Genomic DNA, 15,985 nt, shown 5'->3' on the forward strand with positions numbered 1-15,985 from the left:
CTTCAGGGCTGGGCACCTTGTCCAGGAAAAGATGCAGGCCCTGGAGGTGGGACACATGGGCCTCCTTCATTCTCCAGCTCTCCACGGCACACCTCCTGCATCCACTGAGGTATATGAGGGTAGACAGCTCTGCACAGAGCAGACACCGTCCCCGCCCTCTGGGCACTTCCAGTCCACTAGGGGAGAAAGAGAGTAAACAAGTAGACAGAGTAACTGATTATCAGGGCGACAGGCGCCCACAGCCAGCAGTGCGAGACCATCCTGATGGCATCAGGGCGGGCTTCTCTGAGGCAGTGACGTTTAAGCTGAGGTGGAGAGATGAGACCAGAAGGAAGGTTCCAGGTCTGAGCCATTCCCCTAGGGCATGGCCAGTGAGGGCAGGTGCTCAGAGGGTTCTGCAGCCCTAGGGCCTGGGCAACCAAGGCTTGGAGGACTTGGGAAGACAGGGCATGTTTAGGGGAGCATGACTCCAGAGTCAGCAGACCCGGGTTCTAATCCAGTTTGCATCACATGTCCACGGAGTAACTTTGCACCAGTCACTTAACCTCAGAGCTTCATTCTTTCATTCACTCAAAAACGTGTGTTGAGTGTCTGCAGGGATAACAGGGAGTGTCTATCTCAGGGTCTGGGACAGTGAAGCGAGTAGATGATGGAGAAAACTCCACACCATCTGTTACAGGTTGAATTGTGTCTCCACAAAATCTGTGTCAACTTGGCTAGTCCATGGTTCCCAGTCTTGTGTGATTGTCCACCATTTTGTGATCTGATGTGATTTTCCTATGTGTTGTAAAACCTTCCTTTATGATGTTAATGAGGCGGGATTAGTGGCAGTTATGTTAATGAGGCAGGACTCAATCTTCAAGGTTAGATTGTTTTAAGCCAATCTCTTTTGAGATATAAAAGAGAGAAGCCAGCAGAGAGACATGGACACCTCATACCACCAAGAAAGAAGAGCCAGGAGAATAGCATGTCCTTTGGACCTGGGGTCCCTGTGCTGAGAAGCTCCTCGACAGGGAAGATTGATGACAAGGACCTTCCCCCAGAGCTGACAGAGACAGCCTTCCCCTGGAGCCGGTGCCCTGAATTTGGACTTTTAGCCTCCTAAACTGGAAACCCTGGCGGCATAGTGGTTAAGTGCTATGGCTCCTAACCAAGAGGTCAGCAGTTTGATTCCACCAGACTCTCCTTAGAAACTCTATGGGGTAGTTCTGTTCTGTCCTATAGGGTCGCTATGAGTTGGAATCGACTCGACAGCAGTGGGGCAGTGGGTTAGCCTCCTAGATTGTGAGAGAATAAATACCTTTTTGTTAAAGCCATCCATGGGGGGTATTTCTGCTATAGCAGCAGTAGATGACTAAGACACAGTCCCTGGTTCATAGATGGTCCTTCTCCCTCCCTACCTCCTTCCCTGTTTCTTCCACCCTGAGTGGAGGGTTCTGACCCTCTTCCACCAGCCATCCTCTGGCCACCTGCAGGGTTCCACCCTTCCTTCCTATCTTGGTGTCCTAGTGTTGCTTTAACACGAATACTACAAGGGGGTGACTTTAAAGAACAGAAATTTATTTTCTCACGGTTCTGGAGGCTAGAAGTCCTGATTGGTCTCAGCCACATTGGTTCCTTCCTTGTCAGTAGCCCTGGGTATTTCTTGGCATTCCTTGGCTTGAGACGATCCTCATATGTCGTCTGTCTTCCCTTGTGTGTGTGTCTATGTCCATTCTGTTCTTTCTATAACTCAGAAGTGATTAGATTTCGAACCCACCCTACTTGCATAAAGGAGCTGTTGTGGCACAGTTTATGTGCTCAGCTGCTAACCTAAAGGTCGGCAGTTCAAACCTGCCAGCCGTTCCATGAGAGAAAGATGGGGCAGTCTGCTTCTGTAAAGATCTACGACTTTGGAAAGCCTTTGGGGCAATCCTACTCTGTCCTATGGGGTTGCTGTGAGTCTTAATTGACTCGGTGGCAGTGGGTTTGGTTTTTGGTTCTATCTGGATGTGATCTAATGAACGTAACAAAGAAAACCTGATTTCTAAATAGGATCCTGCTTACAGGTACAGGGGCCAGGATTTCAAGACACATTTTGGAGGACACAATTTAATCGATAACACTTCCCTGGCCTGTTTAATTCAAAAAGACTTATCAAGCACCAGCTTAGGGTCAAGCCTGGCACTGGGGATATAGACCTGACCAAAATTGGGCTGCTACCCTCAAGGAGCTCCCTGTCTAGCCCGGCAAAGTCAGGCCCAGGTCTCTGCTGAGACGGCACCTCGTTGGTGAGGACCCCCTTGCTCCCCTTACCTGCCTCTGTTTTTCTCCTTCACACTTCGCCTCCGGAAATACTGCGCATCTATCCGTTTTGCCTTCGACCTTCACTCCTGTCTTAGCTCTCTAGTGTTGCTATAACAGAAATTCCACAAGTGGGGGCTTTAACGAACAGACATATATTTTCTCACAGTTTAGGAGGCTAAAAAAAAAAAAAAAGAACTGCCATCAAATCGATTTTGACTCACAGTGACCCTATTGGACAGACTAGAAGTGCCCCATAGGGTTTCCAAGGCAGTAAATCTTTACAGAAGCAGACTGCGACAACTTTCTCCCTCGGAGCAGCTGTGGGTCGACCTTTTGGTTAGCAGCCAAGTGCTTTAACTACTGTGCCACCTAGACGGCCAAATTTAGGGCACTGGCGCTAGAGGAAGGGTTTCTCTCTCTGTCGGCTCTGGGGAAATGTCCTTGTTTCTTTTCAGCGTCTCTTCCTCGGTTGCTTGGTGATCTTCATGTAGTGTGGCATCTATCACCCCCACCTGTGCTTCCTTACTTCTGTACCTAATCTACACTGATATGACCTCCTAACATTAACAAAGAAAACCCTATTCCCACATGGGATGACATGCACAGTATAGAGGTTAGGACTTACAATGCATATTTTTGAGGGACACAGTTCAATCCATAACAGCTCCCTGATTCCCCAGTAGCATGTGAGCTCCATGAGAGCAGGGACTTGTCTGCTGTTGCTCGTTGCGTCTGCTAGGGTGCCATGCTGTGGGGCCACTTGCTGAGCGAGGGGATGACCTGAAGTGCTGGCAGCAGCCAGGGTCCCACGGAGGCTGTAACATCCCCCTCTTCTCTCCCACTGATGTCCGCGCCGCAGCCGCGACCACCTGCTCTGCCTGGACGGAGGGGGTGTGAAAGGACTCGTCATCATCCAGCTCCTCATCGCCATCGAGAAGGCCTCAGGCGTCGCCACCAAGGACCTCTTTGACTGGGTGGCTGGGACCAGTACGGGGGGCATCCTGGCCCTGGCCATTCTGCACAGTAAGGGCAGCCCCCCGGGGGGTGGGGCAGGGTGGGGTGGGGTGAGACCCGCCCTCAAAGAGGGCTAAGTTTGCTTTCGGAGCTCTGCAGCAGAGGGCATGGGGTAGGGAAGGACCATAAACCAGAGCCTTGCGGGCAGTGAGGGTGTAGCGCTGAGCCTAGAAGGAGAAAGGCTGGAAGGACGGGCTGCAGCTAGATGTCCACCCCCCCGACCCCGCCGCCCCAGAGGCCAGAACCAGTGGCTCCTCCTTCAGTGTTGGAAGCATTTTTTTTTAATTGTGAACATATCCACACCAAAACATTTGCCAATTCCACAGTTTCTACGTGTGAAATTCAGTGACATTGCTTATATTCTTCGTATTGTGCAACCGTTGTTGGTGCTAATGGTTGCCGTCGAGTCAGTCTCAACTCACGGCCACCTCTTGTGTGCAGAGCAGAACTGCTTCCTAGGGTTTTCAAGGCTCTTACCTTTCGGAAGCAGATCGCCAGGCCTGTCTTCTGAGGCCCTTCTGGGTGGTTTTGAACCGCCAGCCTTTCAGCTAGTAGTCCAATGTTTAACCATTTTCGCCTCCCAGGGACTCTGTACAACCATTATCACTATCTTTTTCCGAATTATCCCACCATCATTAACATAAACTCAATGCTAAGTGAAGCATTTTTATCTTGGTTGCCTCAACCTCTCCTCCGCTCACCCCAGCAGGGTGGGCACCCCAGGGCCTGGACACCTGCTGGAAACAAGGAGGCCATCTAGGACAAATGGGGTGGTGGCCCGAGGACTGAGGAGCCTCGAGTCCCAGAGTGTCTGAGCCCTGGTCCACCTGCTTCATTTTACCCACAGGTTGGAGAAATATGATGGCCCTAAACGGGGAGACCCAAAGTCATATCACTCTTCAGTGGGCTTGCTCAGGCTAGAACCCAGTTCCCAAACTCTCTGCCCAGAGTCTGCCCAAGGCCACAGGTTGCTTCCACCACAGCTTCATGAAGGCTGGGTGGGCACCAAGTCCCAGGGACAGACAGGACACTGTACTGACTGGACAGACTTCTGAGTAGGCCAGTGTTCACCTCAAGTGGGGTCTCCTTTGTGGAGTTTGAGCTGCGTGATACTGAGTGTGAGGGTGGCCCCCAGAATCACTGAGCAGCCCAGCTACCACCCAGATAGGAATTGTCCTTGGTCTCAGCAACCCTGACTGGCAGGTCCAGCTGGTGCTGGCAGGATTTTATGCCCTCCAAGGTACCTTTCAAGTCTGGATCCTGATTGTCCATAGCCCAGAAGGCACCAGAGAGGACCCTGTGGAGGCACCAGAGAGGACCCTGTGGGGGCATGAAGGTGCTGTGGGCCAGGTCTGTGCTGGCTGCTGGGGTGCAGAGCTGAGGCAGGGGGCCATGGTGGGTCGGGGAGACAGACGTGCTCTGTGTGTTTCCTGGGCGGTGTGGGGAGGGCCATGGCTGGCAGTCCAGCATGCATCCAAAGTGTGGGCACAGCCAACCCAGGAGGCCACTGAGAGCAGTGCCCCAGGGTCTCTGGGAAGAGGGGTCAATAGTCAGCAAGTGAGACTTTATTGTCTGCGGCACTTCATTGACAAGCATTTCACTTCGTTTTGGTGATTCTCCCTATCACCCTGTGAGGTGAATAGGGTATTACCGCCCTTACAGGTGGGGAAACTAAGGACCAGAGAGGGTCATGAGTGAGCTGCCCTGGGTTTCCGTCTGTACACCCAGCACTCTGTGCTCACTTCCTGGCACCTTTCCTGGATCCTGTCCTCCCCTGGCCTCGGGCCACACCTCCCCTCTCTGGTCCTAAGTTTCTGTCTTCCAGTGAGAGAAGAGCCATCTCCAGAGTTTGTCTCCAGTGCATGAGGGTGTGGGGCCTGAGGGGGCAGACTGGGAGGTCCCAGCCTCTCCTCAGGAAAGGGCCACTTCCTTCTTCAGGGGACATTTCTCCTTCATCCAGAGTCGTCTTTAGACTCCAGGGAGCTCTGGCAGGGATGTGCCCATCCACCAAGTCCGACCTCTCCCATGGGCAGGAACCCCCTTTCCGGCCCTTTCCTGCCAGCCTCTGCCTGCACAGCACCCCACCAGGCAGGCAGGGCGGCCCCTCTTTCCTGTGAGGGGAACTGCCCCTTTGTAACTCCATATGTTTGACCTTGTCTGTGCTCCAAGAGAGGACAGGGCTGTGCCTTCTTTTCCATGACAGACAGGAATGGATCCAGCTTTTAAGTGGCTTAGAGTTTATACAGTTTAGGGCCACTCCTATAAAGAAAATAATACAAAATTAAGGACATTGCTTAATGAGTAGAGAGTTTCTGTTTTAGAAATAGTGGTGATGGTTGCATACCATACAAATGTAATCAATGCCACTGAACTGTTAAAAATGGCAAATTGTATGGTATACATTCTACCACAATAATAGAAGAATTAAGCGTGGACCTTGAGGGTGCTCCAGGGGGATTTCTGCCTGTACCGGAAGTTGCCAGGGAAGACCCAGAAGCTGACGCTTGTTTGGTGCCTGGGTAACCCGGGTCTGCTGCTGGCCCTGCAGCCGTGCACAGGCCCTCTGTTGGGGTGCTCCTCCCCACACCAACCTCTGTGTCCTAGACAAGTCCATGGCCTACATGCGCGGCGTGTACTTCCGCATGAAGGACGAAGTGTTCCGGGGCTCACGGCCCTACGAGTCGGGACCTCTGGAGGAGTTTCTGAAGCGGGAGTTCGGTGAGCACACCAAGATGACAGACATCAAGAAACCCAAGTAAGCCTTCCACAGCCAGCTGCCCTTGGTTTTGGCCCTCGGCTGTGTACTGGTGGGCTGTTCCCAGGGGGTGGGGAGGTCTGATTAAAGCTTGGGGCAGGTGGCGCACTTCCCCTGGAGGACACCCTCAGCCCAGGAGGGGAGCAGGGCTCCCACTACCTGGAGGCGGAAGGCAGGGGTGTGATGCTCATATGGGCACCCAGGCACATGCTGAGGGACATGGCCTTCTGGTCCTGGCTCTGCCCAGCCTGGCCAGGGAGGACACGTAGTTCCATCTGTGGCAGGGTCCAGGGGCTGCCTGGCCAGAGGTCTGGCCTACCCTTCTCTGAGGCCAAGTGAGCAGAGCCTCGGCCCTTGCTGCCGAAGCACAAGGAAGACCCTGGCCTTTCAAATGGCATGGCCACCACTGTCTCACGTTTCAAATAGCACTTGCATCCATGTTCCAACTACTAGGTTATAATCAGATGGCTTCAGTTCTGCCTTTACTTTAAGGCTTCCAGGCCTGAGCTACTTTAAGGCAGGCTTTGGAAAACCCTGGTGGTGTAGTGGTTAAGAGTTATGGCTGCTAACCGAAAGGTCAGCAGTTCGAATCCACCAGGCGCTCTCTAAACCCCCTATGGGGCAGTCCTGCTCTGTCCTATAGGGCTGCTATGAGTCAGGATCAACTCGACCGCAATGGGTTTGGTTTGTTTGTTTGTCTGTTTAGTTTGGAGACCAAAAGAGAAAGTTGCATTCCCAAGAAGCACCTGCTTGGGAGGCCCAAATCCTAAAAGGGTTGAACAAGGACTCTAAGCAATCCATCTTCAGCCTCCATTTAGGGCTAGATGAAAGACGTGTCACACAGGCACCTGACACAGGAGTGTCTTGAGCGTTTCCTGGGTAGGACAGAGGAGGACCCACCTGCTGAGTGCCTGTACCGCCGAGTGCACTCACCTGTGGACCTGTGTCTCAGTTTGCTCACGCTGCTGTAACAAACACCACAAGTGAGTGGCTTTAAAGAAGAGCAGTTTGTTTTCTCACAGTTCCGGAGGTTCGAAGCTCAAATCAGGGCTTGGCTGTGTTTATTCTTTCCTTGTGGTTCACTGGGCTTTCCTTGGTTCTTGGCCATCCTCACGTGGCATGTCTTCCCCAGATTGTGCCTGCGTTTGTGTCTAATCCGCTCTTTTTATAACTTAGAAATGATTAGGTTTAGGACACACCCTACACGGATAGGACCTCATGAACATGACAAAGAAAACCGTATTTCTAAACCAGGGCTTCCAACAGGTTCCTTCAGGTTCGAACCCCTGCAGAGAATTTGCATTTTTCTGGTAAGGGACCAATTCTGAGAACCACTAGTACAGCAGTGGTTCTCAAAATTTCTTATACATAAAAATCACCTAGGGATCTTGTTAAAATGTAGATTCGGATTTGTATATCTGGGCTGGAAATGCACATTCTAGCAGGGGTTCGAACCGGAACAAACTGGTTCTAAGCCCTGTTCCAAACGCGATTACACCCGTAGGTATGTTGTTTTTGTTAGGTGCTGTCAAGCAATCCCGTGCACGACAGAACGAAACACTGCCTGGTCCTGTGCCATCCTCACAATCGTTGTTATGCTTGAGACTATTGTTGCAGCCACTGTGTCAATCCATCTCGTTCAGGGTCTTCCTCTTTTTCTCTGACCCTCTACTTTACCAGGCTTGATGTCTGTCTCCAGGGATTGGTCCCTCCTGATAATGTGTCCAAAGTATGTGAGATGAAGCCTCACCATTGTTGCTTCTAAGGAACATTCTGGCTGTACTCCTTCCAAGACAGATTTGTTCATTCTTCTGGCAGTCCATGGTATATTCAGTATTCTTCGCCAACATCATAATTCAAAGGCATCAATTCTTACATCTTCCTCAGTCATTGTACAGCTTTCATATCATATGCACATGAGGCGATTGAAAATACCATGACTTGGTTCAGGTGCACCTTAGTCCTTAAAGTGACATCTTTGCTTTTTAACACTTTAAAGAGGTTTTTTTGCAGCAGATTTGCCGAGTGCAATGCGTCTTTTGATTTCTTGACTGCTGCTTCCATGGGTGTTAATTGTGGATCCAAGTAAAATGAAATCTTCGACAACTTCAATCTTTTCTCCGTTTATCATGATGTTGCTCGTTGGTCCAGTTGTGAGGATTTTTGTTTTCTTTCTGTTGAGGTGCAATCCATACTGAAGGCTGTGGTCTTTGATCTTCATCAGTAAGTGCTTCAAGTCCTCTTCACTTTCAGCAAGCAAGGTTGTGTTATCTGCGTATCTCAGGTTGTTAATCAGTCTTCCTCCAATCGTGATGCCCTGTTCTTTTTCATATAGTCCAGCTTCTTGAATTACTTGCTCAGCATGCAGATTGACTAAGTATGGTGAAAGGATACAGCCCTGACATACACCTTTCCTGACTTTAAACCACACTGTGTCCCCTTGTTCCTTTCAAAACGATTGTCTCTTGGTCTATGTACAGGTTCCTCATAAGCACAATTAAGTGTTCTGCAATTCCCATTCTTCACAATATTTTCCCTAATTTGTTATGATCCACACAGTCGAATGTCTTTGCATAGTCGAAAAAACACAGGTAAACATCTTTGTGGTATTCTCTGCTTTCAGCCAGGATCTGTCTGACATTAGCAGTGATATCCCTTGTTCCTCATGCCCTTCTGAAACGGACTGGAATCTCTGGCACTTCTCTGTTGATATACTGCTGCAACCTCTTTTGAATGATCTTCAGCCAAATTTCATATTAATGACATTATTTGATAATTTCCGAATTCTGTTGGATCGCCTTTCTTTGGAATAGGCATAAATATGGATTTCTTCCAGTCGGTTGGCCAGGTAGCTGCCTTCCAAATTTCTTGACGTAGATTAACAAGCACTTCCAGCGCTGCATTTTTTTGTTGAAACATCTCAACTGGTCTTCCTTCAATTCCTGGAGCCTTGTTTTTTGCTAATGTCTTCAGTGCAGCTTGGGCTTCTTTCTTCAGTACCGTTGGTTCTTGATCGTATGCTACCTCCTACAATGGTTAAACATAGTCCAGTTCTTTTTGGTACAGTGACTGTGTTTATTCCTTCCATCTTCTCTTGATGCTTCCTGCATCATTCAGTATTTTGTCCATAGAATCCTTCCGTCTTGCAACTCGAGGCTTGAGTTTTCTCTTCAGTTCTTTCAGCTTGAGAAATGCTGAGCATGTTCTTCCCTTTTGATTTTCTAACTGTAGGTCTTTGCGGATGTCATTATAATACTTTGTGTTTTCAAGCTGCCCTTTGAAATCTTCTGTTCAGCTTTTACTTCATCATTTCTTCCTTTTGCTCTAGCTGCTCAATGTCCAAGAGCAAGTTTCAGAGTCTCTTCTGACATCCATTTTGGTCTTTTCTTTCTTTCCTATCTTTTTAATGACCTCTTGCTTTCTTCGTGTATAATGTCCTTGATGTCATTCCACAACTTGCCTGGTCTTTGGTCATTAGTGCTCAATGCCTCAAATCTTTTCTTGAGATGGTCTCTAAATTCGGGTGAGATATACTCAAGGTCATATTTGGCTCTTGTAGACTTGTTTTAATTTTCTTCAGTTTCAACTCGATCTTGCATATGAGCAATTGATGGTCTGTTCTGCCGTCAGCCCCTAGCCTTGTTCTGACTGATGATACTGAGCTTTTCCATTGCCTCTTTCCACAGATGTAGTCGATTTGATTCCTGTGTATTCCATCTGGTGAGGTCCACATATGTAGTCACCATATATGTTGGTGAAAAAGGTATTTGCAATGAAGAAGTCACTGGTCTTACAAAATTCTATCATGCGATCTCCAGCGCTGTTCTATCACCAAGGCCATATTTTCCAACTACTGATCCCTCTTTGTTTCCGACTTTCACATTCTAATCACTAGTGATTATGAATGTATCCCGATTGCATGTTTGATCAATTTCAGACAACAGAAGTTGGTAAAAACCTTTAATTTCTTCATTTTTGTCCTTAGTAGTTGGGGCCTAAATTTGAGCAATAGTCATATTAACGGGTCATCCTTGCAGGCCTGTGGATATTATTCTATCACTGACAGCATTGTATTTCAGGGAAGATCTTGAAATGTTCTTTTTGACAATGAATCTGATGCCATTTTTCTTCAAGTTGTCATTCCAAGCATAGTAGACCATGTGATTGTCTGATTCACAATGGCCAATACCAGTCCATTTCAGCTCACTAATGCCCAGGATGTCGATGTTTATGCATTCCATTTCATTTTTGATGACTTCCAGTTTTCCTAGATTCATACTTTATGCATTCCACGTTCCTGTTATTAAGGGATGTTTGCAGCTGTTTCTTCTCATTTTGAGTCGTGCCACATCAGCACATGAAGGTCCTGAAAGCTTGACTCCATCCACGTCCTTAAGGTCGACTCTACTTTGAGGAGGCAGCTCTTTCCCAGTTGTATTCTGAGTGCCTTCCAACCTGAGGGGCTCATCTTCTGGGGCTGTATCAGACAGTGTTCTCCTGCTCTTCCTAGACTTTTCACTGGCCAGTATTTTTCGGAGGTAGACTGCCAGGTCCTTCTTCCGAGTCTGTTTTAGTCTGGAAGCTCAGCTGAAATCTGTCCACCACAGGTGACCCTGCTGGTATTTGAATACTGGTGACGTAACTTCCAGCTTCACAGCAACAGGCAAGACACCACAGTAAGACAAGCTGACAGATGCGTAGGGGAGGTTACGTTAGCCTTATAAAATGAAGAAGCGTTTCCTTGTTTTCTGTTTTCTGGAAGAGTTAGTATAATAGTGACTTTATTTTTTCCTTGGCTGTTCAGTAGAGAACTTGCTGGTGAAGTCATCTAGGCCTGAAGTTTGCTTTGTGAGAAGATTATCGATGATGGAATCGTGTTCTTTAATATTATAAGACTATTCAGGGTTTCTAAATGTATTTTTTAGTTAGTTTTGTTATGTCTCTTGCGGGATGCTTCCTTTTTCTCTAAATTTTCAAATTTATTGGCATGGAGTTGTTCAAAATATTCCTTTGTTATCTTTTAATGTCTACACTATGTGTTGTGATGTTTCATTCCTAATAACATATACCTTCTCTTTTCTTCTTTATCTGTCTTGTCACAGGTTTTTTTATTGTATTAGCCATAAGTCAGAATCGACTCGACAGCAACGGGTTTGGGTTTTTGGTCTAGCTTTTTAAAAAACCGACTTTCTATATGAATCCTCTCGATTGCATGTTTGTTTTCTGTTTCATTAATTTCTGCTCTTATATTTATTCCTTCTTATACTTTGTTTGGAAACCCTGGTGGCGTAGTGGTTAAGTGCTACGGCTACTAACCAAAGGGTCGGCAGTTCGAATCCAGCAGGCACCCCCTTGGAAGCTCTATGGGGCAGTTCTACTCTGTCCTATAGGGTCGCTATGAGTCAGAATCGACTCGAGGGCACTGGGTTTTGTTTTTATACTTTCTTTGGGCTTATTTGACTTTTTTTTTTAACTTCTTGAAATAAATATTTTGCTCATTAATTTTTAGCCTTTCTTTTGTTCTGATTTTCTCTAAGTACTGGTTTAATAATATCCCATAAGCATTTTTATTGTCATTCAGTTCAAAACTTTTTCTCATTTGCATTGTAAGTTTTTTTTTTAAGTTATTAGAAATCCATTTCTCAATTCCTGAACTTATGGGATTTTCCAGTTAGCTTTTTGTCATGAGTTGCATTGTGTCAGAGGACATGCTCTGTATGATTTTTTAAAAATCCATTCCTGTCAATTTGATTTTCGACTCACAGCTACCCCATGTGGTAGAGTAGAACTGCCCTGTAGGGTTTCCTAGGCTGTAATCTTTATGGGAGCACAGATCACCAGGTCTTCTCCCCATGGAGCAGCTGGTGGGCTGGAACTGCCGACCTTTGTGTTAGCAGCCGGACGCTTAACCACTGTGCCACCAGGGCTCCTCTATGATTCAGTGCCTTTAAAATTTGTTGCGACTTGGCTTGTGGTCCTCTACAGTCAGTTTTTACAAATGTGCCTTGAATAATTAAAAAAAAGCATGGATGCTGCGTGTGTCGGATATCAAGTCCTGTATGTGTCCGTTGGGTGAGGTGGCTAGGATGCGGCTTAGATCGTCCAGAGCTCCTGTATTCCGACAGAATTTCTCTCTGCTTCTGTCAGTTACTGAGAGAGGTTTGCTGAAACCTCCTACTCCAGGCATTTGCCTTTTTTACCCTATCTTTTGACCATTTTTATTTTAAGTATGTTGAGACTGTGCTGTTAAGAGCATGTATATTTAGATTTTTATGTATTTTTCTGGTGACTGGAACCTTTTATTATTATGAAGTGGCCCTCTTTGCCTGTAGGAATGCTTTTTGCCTTAAAGTCTATTTTGTCTGATAGTAATAGTTACACCAGCTTTCTTTTGGTTGTATTTGCATGGTATGTCTATGTCCATCCTGTAATTCAACCTTTTTGAATCCTTATGTTTTAGATTGACTCTGTAAATAGCATATACTTGGATTTGTTCTTTATCAGATCTGTTCCTCTTTGTTCTTACCTGGGGCATTAGTCCATTTGTAGATTATTTTATTTTATTGTGTTTTAGGGGAAAGTCTACAATGCAAATTAGTTTCTGTCATGAGTTGAATTGTGTCCCCCCAAAATATCTATGAACTTGGCTGGGTCATGATTTCCTTGTACAATTGTATAATTGTCTGCCATTTTATCTTCTGATGTGATTTCCCTACGTGCTGTAAATTCTCTCACTCTTGTGTAATGGGGTGGATTAGCAGCAGTTGTATGGATGAGATCTACAAGATTGGGCAGTGTCTTAAGCCAGCCACTTTTGAGATATGAAGGGGAGAGGTGAGCAGGGAGACATGGGGACCTCATGCTGCCAGGACGGGGAGTGGGGGCGGTGCCAGAAGCAGAGCGCATCTTTTGGACCTGAGGTTCCTGCGCTAGGATGCTCCCAGACCAGGGGAATACTGAGGACGGGGACCTTCCTCCAGGGCTGACGGAGAGGGCATTCGCCTGGAGCCGGTGCCCTGAATTCAGACTTCTAGCCTAATGGACTATGAGAGAATATACTTCTCTTTGTTAAAGCCATCCACTTGTGGTATTTCTGTTATAGCAGCACTGGATGACTAGGACAGTTTCTCACTCAAAATTTATACACAAATTGGTGACTTTGGCTGCAGTCCCTGCAATGAATCAGCACTCTCTCCCCCTTTCCCTTTACACCCCAGGTTCCCCTTATCCATTCTCCGGTTTTCTTGTCCCTTCCTGCATTCTTATCTTTGCTTTCAGGCAGGTGTGCCCATTTGCTCTCATATACTTGATTGAACTAAGAAGCACGCTCTTCACGTGTGTTGTTTTATAGGCCTGTTTAATCTTTGGCTGAAAGGTGGACTTCAGGAATGGCTTCAGTTCTGAGTTAGCAGGGTGGCTGAGGGCCATAGTCTCAGAGGTTCCTCCAGTCTCTTGTCAGGCCAAGAAGTCTGGTCTTTTGTGTGTATGTGTGAATATGAATTTTGTTCAGATACATGGAATACTACATAAGGATAAAGAACAATGATGAATCCATGAAACATCTCACAACATGGATGAATCTGGAGAGCATTATGCTGAGCGAAATAAGTCAATTGCAAAAGGACGGATACAGTATGAGACCACTATTATAAAACCTCATGAAAAGGTTTACACACAGAAAAAAAAAAAAAAAAGATAATACGAGGAGCTGAACTATATGAAGAAGAACAGGGCATCAGGATGAGAGGAAGACTCATTAACAACCTGTGTTATGCAGATGATACAACCTTGCTTGCTGAAAGTGAAGAGGACTTGAAGCACTTACAGATGAAGATCAAAGACCACAGCCTTCAGTATGGATTATACCTCAACAGAAAGAAAACAAAAATCCTCACCACTGGACCAATGAGCAACATCATGATCAACGGAGAAAAGATTGAAGTTGTCAAGGATTTCATTTTACTTGGATCCACAATCAACACCCATGGAAGCAGCAGTCAAGAAATCAAAAGACGCATTGCATTGGGCAAATCTGCTGCAAAGGACCTCTTCAAAGTGTTGAAGAGCAAAGATGTCACCCTGAAGACTAAGGTGCGCCTGACCCAAGCCATGGTATTTTCAATCACATCATATGCATGTGAAAGCTGGACAATGAATAAGGAAGACCGAAGAAGAGTTGACGCCTTTGAATTGTGGTGTTGGCGAAGAATATTGAATATGCCATGGACTGCCAAAAGAATGAACAAATCTGTCTTAGAAGAAGTGCAGCCAGAATGCTCCTTAGAGGCAAGGATGGCGAGACTGTGTCTTACATACTTCGGACATGTTGTCAGGAAGGATCAGTCCCTGGAGAAGGACATCATGCTTGGCAGAGTACAGGGTCAGCGGAAAAGAGGAAGACCCTCAACGAGGTGGATTGACACAGTGGCTGCAACAATGAGCTCAAGCATAACAATGATTGTAAGGATGGCGCAGGACCGGGCAGTGTTTCGTTCTGTTGTGCATAGGGCTGCTATGAGTCGGAATCGACTCGATGGCACCTAACAACAACAACAACAACCATAATTTATTTATCCATTTGTCTGTTGATGCACACTCAGGTCATTTCCATCTTTTTGTTATTGTGAATAATGTTGCAGTGAACATGTGTATGCGTATGTCTATTCCTGTGACAGCTCTTATTTCTCTAGGGTATATTCCTAGGAGTGGGATTGCTGGATCATATGGTATTTCTATTTCTAGCTTTTTAAGGAGGTGCCATATCATTTTCCATAGTGGTCGTATCATTTTACATTCCCACCAGCAGTGCATAAGAGTTCCAATCTTCCTGAAATCTCTTCAACATTTTTTTTTATTTGTACCAGTAATGTTGAGGTGAGATGGTATCTCATTGTGGTTTTGATTTGCATTTCTCTAATGGCTAATGATCATGAGCATTTCCTCATGTGTCTCTTAGCTGCCTGAATGTCTTCTTTGATGAAGTGTCTTTTCATATCCTTTGCCCATTTTTTTAATTGACTTATTTGTCTTTTTGCTATTGAGGTGTTGAAGTATTCTATAGATTTCAGAGATTAGATCCTTGTCAGATATGTCTTAGCAAAAAATTTTTTCCCAGTCTGTAGGTTCTCTTTTTACCCTCTTGGTGGTCTTTTGATGAGTATGAGTATTTAATTTTTAGGACCTCTTAGTTATCTAGTTTATCTTCCGGAGTTTGCACATTGTTAATTATGGCTTGTATTCTATTCATGCCATGTATTAGGGCCCTTAGCATTGTCCTTATATTTTCTTCCATGATCTTTTTTTAAAATTATTATAATTTTCTAAGATTTTCAATATATTAATGTATTTATTTTTTATTGTACTTTAGATGAAGTTTATAGAGCAAACTAGTTTTTCATTAAACAATTAATACACATATTGTTTTGTGACATTGGTTGCCAACCCCATGGTATGTCAACACTCTTCCCTTCTTGACCTTGGGTCCCCATTACTAGCTTTTCTGTCCCCTCCTGACTTTTCATCCTTGCCCCTAGGCTGGTGTGCCCATTTAGTCTCATTTTGTTTTATGGGCCTGTCTAGGGTGAACCTCAGGAGTGACTTCATTACTGAGCTATAAGGGTATCCAGGGGCCATACTCTTGGGGTTTCGCCAGTCTATGTGATATCAGTAAGTCTGGTCTTTTTTTTTTTTTTTTTTGGTGAGTTAGAATTTTGTTCTGCATATTTATCCAGCTCTGTCTGGGAGCCTCTATTGTGATCCCTGTCAGAGTGGTCAGTAGTGATAGCTTGGCACCATCTAGTTGTGCTGGACTCAATCTGGTGGAGGCTGTGATAGTTATGGTCCATTAGTCCTTTGGACTAATCTTTCAATTGTGTGTTTGGCTTTCTTCATTCTCCCTTGCCCCAGATGGGGTGAGACTGGTGGAATATC

At 46.0% G+C, this 15,985-nt stretch overlaps 1 protein-coding gene across 6 annotated transcripts in view; it reads left to right on the forward strand.

Annotated features, from left to right (window-relative positions):
* Positions 1–15,985, forward strand: part of PLA2G6 (phospholipase A2 group VI) — an 82,653-nt gene that overhangs the window by 56,529 nt on the left and 10,139 nt on the right. For all 6 annotated transcript variants that reach the window (XR_010321689.1, XM_064283545.1, XM_023559990.2 and 3 more), the window contains 2 exons: positions 3,146–3,309; positions 5,905–6,055. Coding sequence is in view for 5 of the 6 variants with exons in the window: in XM_064283545.1 (XP_064139615.1) it covers positions 3,146–3,309; positions 5,905–6,055 (315 nt within the window). In the remaining variant the exon portion in view is untranslated. The remainder of the gene's footprint in view (positions 1–3,145; positions 3,310–5,904; positions 6,056–15,985) is intronic.

The sequence above is a fragment of the Loxodonta africana genome, chromosome 4, assembly GCF_030014295.1.
Source record: "Loxodonta africana isolate mLoxAfr1 chromosome 4, mLoxAfr1.hap2, whole genome shotgun sequence".
NCBI classification, from domain to species: Eukaryota; Metazoa; Chordata; class Mammalia; order Proboscidea; family Elephantidae; genus Loxodonta; species Loxodonta africana.